At 31.4% G+C, this 10,220-nt stretch overlaps 1 protein-coding gene across 1 annotated transcript in view; it reads left to right on the top strand.

The window, feature by feature from the left end:
* LOC106471384 (phosphoinositide 3-kinase regulatory subunit 4-like) overlaps positions 1-10,220 on the top strand; it is an 80,856-nt gene that overhangs the window by 13,001 nt on the left and 57,635 nt on the right. Inside the window, exon 4 of the mRNA XM_022399984.1 lies at positions 3,368-3,424. Coding sequence (XP_022255692.1) covers positions 3,368-3,424 — 57 coding nt within the window. The remainder of the gene's footprint in view (positions 1-3,367; positions 3,425-10,220) is intronic.

Below are 10,220 nucleotides of genomic sequence, written 5' to 3'. Positions count from 1 at the left end.
TAAAACACAGCCAAGACAAGTTACTTGTACTGTCCAAAGGTCAGTTTTATATTATTGGATATGGTAACATGAGTGCATGTGTGCCGCGTCATTGTAACTTCTGTATTGTTAGCCAGGTATGGCTGAAAGATCAATATAATAAAAATAATAAATATATATAAATGTATAATGTTATGAGACTTAAGCTATTTAGTCTAAACGTTTATGTTTTTGTGTTATATTTTGTGTTCATTCTAGAATGAAAAAGGCAAAATTTATATTTATTTCCTAATTCTTTATGATGGTTACGAGATCAGTCAAATTTACCAAATCCGTACAGAGATTCATTACTGAAAATAACAGATAAAATATCAAGTTTTTTTCTTAAGAGACGTTTTATAACTATTCTAGACATTATAAAGATTTTGCATGTGAAACTTAAAATTTTTCTGATGTATAAAAGTATGTTTAATCTTAAAATGAAAATTACTTTGCATGTTAGATAGGCAACATGTGAAAAGAAAAAAGCATGAGAAAAACATTGCTTTACAAACCTTAAGACTTAATAAAAAAATTAGATATTTTGTGTATGAAAGAATTGTAATGTTTACTGATAATGTGCCAAATTTTGTTAACAATCATTTACTAATTTATAAGTTATAGCATGAAAACTATAAAAAGCTCAAAATGGTTACTAGGTCGGTCCCACAAGATTAAAACACCAACAATATAGTGAAAGCAATGGCTTTTATGTCATGTTGCTTAGCAAAAAAAGTATATAGGTTATATTTTTATGTTAAAATGGGTTCAGAATATACCCACTATCAACCTAATAACCTGAGCGAAGCTCGGTACTTTCGCTACATAAACATGAATTTTTCCTCTCCATTTTGTAAGTAAAAGTTAAAAGAAAAGTTTAGTACATTAATTGACTGAGACAAAGCTACGTAGAAACTTAAAACTTATAGAAGATGGCAAAACTGTGCTGAGTTCCATTTCTTTAAACCAATATTAACTTATATATTTATATATAAACAGTAGAGTATAAAAGTTTAAATAGTATTCAATTACCTAAATTATGTGTAAAAGATCAATAGGGTTTTGTTGATTGTGTAATCTTGACTTCTATTAAAGAATCGGAAGAATCTATTTCACCCTTAGTGTAATCTTATTTTTGCCTTTACTGATTACTTTGAACATATTGAAGGATGGGATGATGTCACGGTGAATGCCAAACAATGCTTGAACTGTTCTGGAACCTAGGATTAGACTGTTCTTTTAAACAATCTCCCAATTTTCTGACAGCTGAGCCAACATTAGTGCCCCCACACACTGAGCAGCAGAATTTGCAAATGACATGTGACTGTTGAGAAAAATGGATTTGTTCTTTGTGTCATTAAACTTAAAAATACCTTGTACTCTCACTAGACGTCTAGACACGCATTGAAGGTGAAGTTGTGAATAGTGCAAGTGTGAGCCTCTATATGATAGAGAGATAATTACGTGTAGCTTTGGGACATCATAGTTTAGTGATCTGGATAGAGGTGGTTGTTGAACAGTTTTATTGTCAGTGATTTTAGTCTGAGTAACTGTTGCTGTCTTTTTTTTTGTTAAAAAGTGTAGAGAAGAGCATTGTTGGTGTTAACAGGTGAATGTAATGTTAACATGTCTAGAATTAAAATATTCTACAAATTTCACTAAATGCTCTTCATTTTTAAGTACTACAAATCAGTCATCAACATAGCCAATGTAAATAAGCAGCTTGAATTCAGCAGGATTATCCCTTAGTCATTTACTTTCATGAAAACACACAAGAATATTAACCATTACAAGCACTAAGCTAGACCATTAAAGAGGAGTAATTAGTTTATTAAAACTTGTCAGTTTAACATCAACTTGTTGTGAAGAGTGTCCCAGTAGGGTGAATTTTTCATACAGTAATAGATTGGTACTTTAGATTTTAACCTTTTGTCATTTTTTGGGCATTGTAGTCTATTTTTAAGAATATTGTTTTTGTATTTATTTATTTGTTGTATGACATAAAAGAAATGAATTAGTTTCAAAATAGTGACAAACAACTTGACTGAATTGTGAGGGATAAACAATACTCATACAGAAGGAACAAACAATGTACTGACAACTTGTGGGTAAATTTACTGACGGTATAAAACAGTATCACATAAAATGGAAAATAAATTAATAAATCATACAAAGCATTAGTGAATCATCTGCTTTACATAAGGCATTACACCTTGTTTAATGTCCTGTATTGTCCCTCACAATTCAGTCAAGTTGTTTGTCATTATTTGACCTTTTAGGTTTTTACCTAAGCCCAGCAACCTCAAAAATGTTCACCACATTGCAGGACAAGATGTTTAGATATAATTTCACCTCATTTGTTATAAGCTTGAGATGGCTGTCTTGCCTAAAGTGAATTTCCATGTGATGAGTCATGTTCCTGATAATTTGTCTGTAATTTTCAACAGTCATAATTCTGTCAGTTATGTGTAGATCACAGATATTGTTAGATGTTGTACTAATTCCCCACCATGTTGTACATTTTCCTCTATGCTTTTGAAATACTGTCATTGATTGTTGCTGAACAATTTAAACTTGAATCAATCTTTAACGAGCACATGTCTCCAGATTTGCTCATTCCACTGTTTATGGTCCTATGACCATTTTTACTTTTTGGTTTGGTTACTTTTCAGTTGTAGTTTTTGAGTAGCTACACATCCATTGAAACCACTGCATGCTAATGTGTATCTTACTGTTCTTGAGGTAACATTCGCAAACGTATATATGGTAAGGTCATTGGGAAAATCTGTACTCAGACATAATATATTTGTTAAAGAACATGCCCTGAAACATTTAACATCACTTTAGGAGAATGTCAGTTTTTTTGCCTCAACTACTTGTATTATTTTTTGTGCAAGTTTCACATACCCTCTTAAGTTTTGCCTTTAGTTCTTACTGAAACATGAAGTTTTGCCATAGTTTTTGCATGGAGAAACCATGAACAGCATAGAGTTTGACTTATACAATCTTGTGCTGTGATATTTCAGCCTGGGAGCACTGACTAAAATCACACTCCTACTACTAGGCATAGTATTATAGGCTTGATACTGATGTTGCATTTTCTAATTGGTTGGAAGACAGCCAATCATAGTGTAAACTACCAGTATATGATTGCACTTTGGTTCAGTTCTTTTTCATATAATAAAATAATGGTATTCCTATATTATTTATCTTTTATACACTTTTTTACTCATCTTTACAATCATTATTTTCATTACTGTTGGTTAACTGTTAAAGTCTGTTTTCTGTAATATTCCAAGCTTATTTTTCTTGGTCTCTTCTGATAAAAACTTATTTATTTTTGTTTCAGCCAATGATGTCTTGCTTTCCCACATGATTACTTTTTTAAATGATAAGGTAAGAACATGCTTTTTTTAAGTAAAGTACTTTTACTTTTTACTTATCTTAAACCAGAAGTTCGTCTTATTGGAAATAACTTTTAAATTAACTTGGATTTTGCAGTATATTTGAATTTATTTCTTATCAATAAAAATTACCTAACAATAAATAATGGTAGAAGTGAATGACTTTTGATTAAATCTAGACTAATGCTCTAAACTTTAACTTTTTATAAACCTTGTTTTTTTTTTAAATGTTTGGTTTCATCAGGATAATAAAAATAGTTTCATCAAGCAGGCATATATATATATACAATCATTGAACAGTTGCTCTGCTGTATAATATTGAATAATGAATCTGATGAAATGCCATAACCCAGGCAATACTAGGGACTTGTTTGAGTCAACCATGGCCAAAGGAAAGTGATGATATGTGAGTTGTCGATAAAGTTTGCTGTAAAGTCCCATGGGAGCAGCCAGTGTTTTGCCACAATTCAGCAGGTCTTTGGGGCAGTCGATCCTTCCCGGCTAGTAAAGCATACTGATGATGCTCCAAGACCATGTATGGCATCTGAGGTTCATGGAGTATTCTACTCTAGACCTCTTGTGAGGACACTGCATTTACCAAGATGGACTGTATTAGGAGGAAGCAGGTCTGCACCATTATTTAATTATGGGGGTGATGTAAAACAAGTGAACCTGTCAGGATGTTAGAGGATAGAAAAAGGAGGATTTTGACTGTTTCCTCAATCATTTGTACTAGTTACTTGGAACAGATGGACTCAGGTACAATCTTGAATTACCTGTTCATAATTTTAAGGCTATCACACTCTACATGTCTACATGTAGCAACTTAATGACTAGGACACATTCATCGATGATGTGCACCACACATTTGATCTTGTATGAGTAATTTGTTAAAAGAAGTAAATGTGGTTAACTACATAGGTTATATATTTTTATTTCTGGAAGATGATGTTTCAAGCTATTACTCTTCATCAAATCACAAAACATAGAACAAAAACACATATGCAGGTGAAAATTGCATGTACAATATTTTGAATGTGAAGTTACAAACTTCTTTGAAAAATTACATCCATTATATAAATATTATACAAGGCATAAAGAATTAAAGGAATAAATTAAAAAGATGAATAAAATAAAGCTTTAAATTACAATTGAATCAAATTAGGGAAAAGTGAAATTCTGTAAGAAAGCAAAATGTACTTGCTTAAAGTCATTATAGTTTTGACACTACTAACTTTTAATATGGTATGTATATCTACACAAAAACTTGGCAGACTTTCAGTAAATATTATAAGTCTTTCACACACAAAAAACCAGATTTTTTAATGAAGTATTTTTAATCAACTAAAAAAAGATTTGTCTGTGAATATATCATCTCTTTTTTTTTCCTGACTAGTCCTTGGGCAAAGTGATTTTTATGTTAGAATTAAAAATGCTTTTCTTCATCTCAAAAATCTCAAATGTCATTTATGTAATCTCTAAAACCTTCTAAATATGTTTCAAACGTTTTTTCATTAAAACGTTATATTTTATCTGTAATTTTCACTACCTTAACTGTATACAATGTTGGTCAATTTGACCGACCTAATAACTACCAAAAAAAAATCAAAATAAATATAAATTATCTTTTTTTCTTTCTAGAATGACTTCAGATTGTAACATGAAACTACATTCGTGTATCCTAAGTAGCTCTAAGTCTGTAACAGAATACATCTATTTATAACTAAATTTTATTGTTTTATTGCTCTTTGATTGCCCTTTGAACTGTGAGTAACTACTATTTGTGCCATTATAAGTTGTAAATCACTTGGGGAAAGTTGAATTGACGTAATGCTATCGAATTACATTACCTACAAGCCACTCCGAGCTGCTCGTAAAACATTTTTATTATATTATTATTATTTATTTTACCTAATCTAACTTTAACTAACCTAAAGAGATTCCAATTTTTACATTTTAGTTGCTTTTATAATAATAAATAAAGAATACACATGAAAAACAAGAAATTTAGTACTTAGCCTGGTCTTCTTTTTTTTTCCTGTTGATGACACTTAATCTTACTTTTTTATACTAATGGTAGTAATGAATGCATTAAATAATGCTCCAAAGAACATAGAATAATAACATTCAAAAAGCAGACAGTGCCTCATAACTGTAACACTTTTTCTGGCTTTCTAACTATGTGACAACAGCCATTACAAATTCATCCAAGTTCGATGACGAGGAACCCACTTTGTGACTAATAATAATTCATCCAAGCTAGTCAGTATGTTTCCCAAGGGAATGAAGCTTGTACTAAAAGAGAAATTGACAATTCTCTGTTCAGAAAAGAATGTAATATATTACTTCATTTGATAGATGAAAACGTTGGCTTTCTATTGGTTATAAATAATATATTATTAAACAAAAGAGAGATGTGACAAGTGGGTGCGGTAAGAGGGGTCGGATTTTCTATCTGTTGGCTCTGTAACCATACAAGATTGAAAATTATGGTTTGTCTCAGCAATAAAAATTTTATAGTGAGTAATTTAAGTTAAATTTTGTACTTATTGGAGTGGTAATGAATAAATTAGAGAAGAGGGATTCCTAGCAAAAAAAATGTCACATTTCTCACACTAGGGGAAATTTTGGATTTTTTTTTAATATTACCTATACAATTAAGAACTTAAAACTTGTAGACTATTAAAATATAATTTATTAGCTACAATTTTATGCTGTATTAATTGGTATAACATAAACAAAAACTAGTTTAATTAAAGTTTGTAAGTCACTAAAAACCTCATGACATGCACAGTAAAGGATACCCTTGTAGAGAGGGTTAAGCAGACATTTCACCAACAAGCATACATTTGATTACAAATTTCACATTCTGTACATGCACTGGCTTGAAACATCATATTCTAGAAATAAAATATACAAAACTTGGGAATTTTGTAGCATATTCTTTAGTTTCTTAGCAATCTCATCAGTAGAACGATGGCAACAACAACAAACATTTGACAAGCATTTAATTCATGAGTGTTTCAGAATGTACATATTCCATCTTCATTAAGATATATTGAACAAGGTGAAAGATTCCTTTGCTCAAGAATTTTCTAAAATTGATCAGTATATACTTTTGCGTTTCGACATTGAACCGTTATTCACAACCATTTTAAATAATCCAAGAACAGTTTGATGTGATTAGAGCTTCAAAAGAGTAAAGATTTATCCACATACCTTCTACATAAAGCTGGTTTTTATTCAGCAGGACAGGTGTCTAACCAAGAACGCTCATAGTGATAACGAAAAGTGTTAACAATAGTCAACCCATTGCCACGCCATCTATTTGGACATATAGTTGACCACTGAAGACAAGAAGATTATAATTCTTGAGGGCAAGTTTAAGTAATTCTTCAAACTGTTAATGGCTAAAGCTTGTGGATATTTTATTTCTGTTGAAGAAAAGTTTTTTAAGACTATTTGTATTGTTTCCTCGAGTGAAATTTGAAACACCCTAACATTTATTTTACTTGTGAAACTGAAGTAAATGGTAACTTACCCTTTATTGATATCCAAATCAGCTGGTTAGATAACCATTTCACAACATCTGTTTATAGTAAGCAAACATATACAGACTTACATACATGTTTCAACAGTTTTATTCCAAACTCCTTTAAACGTAATCTTATACTCTGTAGAGTGTATAAGATCTGTTCTGACTACATCTTTCTTCATACCAAAATGACCACCTTACAGAATATTTTACTAAACAATAGCTATCTCTTGAATTTTATTCAAGTCCTAACGCACAAGTTCCTTTCTCACGAAATTGTACCCCCTAAGAAACAATACACTGTTGGCAAATACCCATTAAGACTGCTTGATCCTTTTTTTTTTTGGTAAGTAAAGTTTCATAGCAAAGTCACAAATTTTTAGAATAATTAAAACTTTTTTATCTACAAGATAAACTACAAATGATATTTAAATCACCTTTTAAGGTACAAAATCTATTCAGATCTAAGACCTATTAATTACCCCTATGCATTCCTGGATTGTGTTTAAATACACATGTGGTGGCTGTAATGCCACTTACATTGGCAAACTACACACAGATTACATCTGTGAACATATGGGAGTATCAAACAGAACTGGTAAAAACTATCAAATCCTACAGACTCCAAAATTCACACACATAGTGAAAACAACACCACCCCTTCTTGATTAAGAATTTTAAAGTCATCTCATCTGGATCATCCAATATTGAACTTTTAATTAAAGAAAGCTTATCTATTATAAATATACTCCCAACTTTAAATAATAATAATACAGCTCTGCTACAATTAAGTCTATTTATTGATCAATTTTAAGAATTTCTTGAGCAAAGGAATCTTTAATATATCTCGCTGAAGATGGAATATGTACATTATTAAACATTCGAGAATTAAATGTTTGTTACCATACTCGTCAAATTTTCATTGTTTTTGCTGTCATTTTACTGTATATCATTAAACTTGGTTCTCCTCCAATGAATGCATTAGGCCAGTCTCAAACCTTGTATATTTCTTAGTGATATTCCTCAAGAGGCTGCTGAGTGAACCAATGTAGTACTACGTTGCTCTGAGGGACATTTTGTTTCTTACAAAGGCATGGTTTAAAAATTATTATATCACGCTGTACACTAGAGTAGTAAAGGATGTCTTAGCAGTGAAAATTCAGCTGTAGAGTAAGCTTCAAGATATCCTAGCAAAACCTTTGATGGCCTCAAATGAAGTACCTGTCACTAGTTCCAGTGTACCAGATGCTAAAAGGTGTCATGGTATAACCACCTTGGTTTCAACCAGATGCTAAAAGTGTCATGGTATAACCACCTTGGTTTCAACCAGATGCTAAAAGGTGTCATGGTATAACCACCTTGGTTTCAACCAGATGCTAAAAGGTGTCATGGTATAACCACCTTGGTTTCAACCAGATGCTAAAAGGTGTCATGGTATAACCACCTTGGTTTCAACCAGATGCTAAAAGGTGTCATGGTATAACCACCTTGGTTTCAACCAGATGCTAAAAGGTGTCATGGTATAACCACCTTGGTTTCAACCAGATGCTAAAAGGTGTCATGGTATAACCACCTTGGTTTCAAATTGGACAACAGGGCTTTAGAAGTCAAGTTAGCATGGTTGCAACAATGGTGGAATTATGAATTTGACTTCAGGAGGTGTTATGGGTAGAAGGAATAAGTCCCATATTAAACTGTGGCTTATCTTGTCTTGTTTATGGGAATGTCAGTATTCTCTTGCAAGACCAGACCATCAGATGCAAGTCCATTCATACCAACACCATAATAGATACTGAAGGGTCAACAACAAGCTATGGCTGAAGTAAGTTTAAACTCAAGAATCCTGACTTGTACTTGGCTGCCATTATGGTTTAGTGTGGTTGGGTTGCACCTGATGTCATAGTGGTTGGTTTGAAAACCATGGACTTTTTATCATAAGATATATGCAAATAACAATATATGGACTCAGTGTTGACTTTCTAGTTGATACTGTAGTATCCAAGACCTTATTGTCTATCAGACAATCTGCAGAAAACCACCACTTCAGGCAATTATTACTGGATGTTGAAAGATTGCAAATTTAAACTGAACCTCTACCTTAGCCTTAGTTGCACAAGGTCCATCTAATGTATTGGGTGTTTACTGTAATTCTGAATTTATTTCTTGTATCTTAATAAAGTATTTTAATCAAAGATTTATTAAGTCAGTCTGACTCAGACTCTTGACCAAGTCTGAGTGCAAGAATATTTTCATGTTAAAAATAAAAATACTTTTTCATCTTACAGTTTCCATATTTCATTTATATAACCTTTATAACCTTCTAAATGAATATGAAAAGTGTTTTTAGTAAAAATTTATACTTTATATCTTATTTACTCAACACTAACAGCTAAATCACCAATACTGGGTGATATTAAAAATTGAAAAATATGAAATATACATAAATACCTTTTTTATTTTTATAAAGACTACATATTGTAACAGACAATTATGCTATTCTTATAGCCAAATGTAATAGACTTTTCAATCTGGGTTCATTTAGTTTTATTGCTTTACAGCTTCACTTATACAGTGTTATAGTACATTAAAAATCATTTATCATATCTAGATTACTTTGTATAAAAAATGATTGAGTTACATGCATGCAACAATAAAATTACAATTATACCATGTGATATTGGGTGTCTAAAATAATTTAAAATTTTTTTAAGTTTGCTTATTCAACCTTATAAGTTTCTGATTTTTACACTTCATTCACTTCTATACCAATAAAAAAAAATATACATAAAAAACAAGAAATTTAGTATTTATGTCTGGGCACAGGCCTTTTGCTGTTAGTGGATGAAACACTGTAACCCTACTTTTTGTAATGATATTGGTGATTGAAAATATTAGATTTTGATATGGATATGTATTTTAGAGCACGAAACATTATCACAAATAAATATAGAATGTCTGAAGACTAATATAATCTAACTGGCTTTCTAACTGAGCTATAAATAGTTTAGACACTTTCAATTAGCTGGTTGAGCTGAACAACACGAAGGAAAACAATCAAACTGAAGCTAAGTATTTCCTAACCTAGCACCTAATGACAGTTTCTATTAGCTGGTTGAGCTGAACAACACAAAGGAAAACAATCAAACTGAAGCTAAGTATTTCCTAACCTAGCACCTAATGACAGTTTCTATTAGCTGGTTGAGCTGAACAACACGAAGGAAAACAATCAAACTGAAGCTAAGTATTTCCTAACCTAGCACCTA

The sequence above is a fragment of the Limulus polyphemus genome, unplaced genomic scaffold (assembly GCF_000517525.1).
Source record: "Limulus polyphemus unplaced genomic scaffold, Limulus_polyphemus-2.1.2 Scaffold4589, whole genome shotgun sequence".
Lineage (NCBI taxonomy): Eukaryota > Metazoa > Arthropoda > Merostomata > Xiphosura > Limulidae > Limulus > Limulus polyphemus.
The sequence above is the reverse complement of the archived record's forward strand: the minus strand, read 5'-3'. Positions and strand labels throughout refer to the sequence as shown.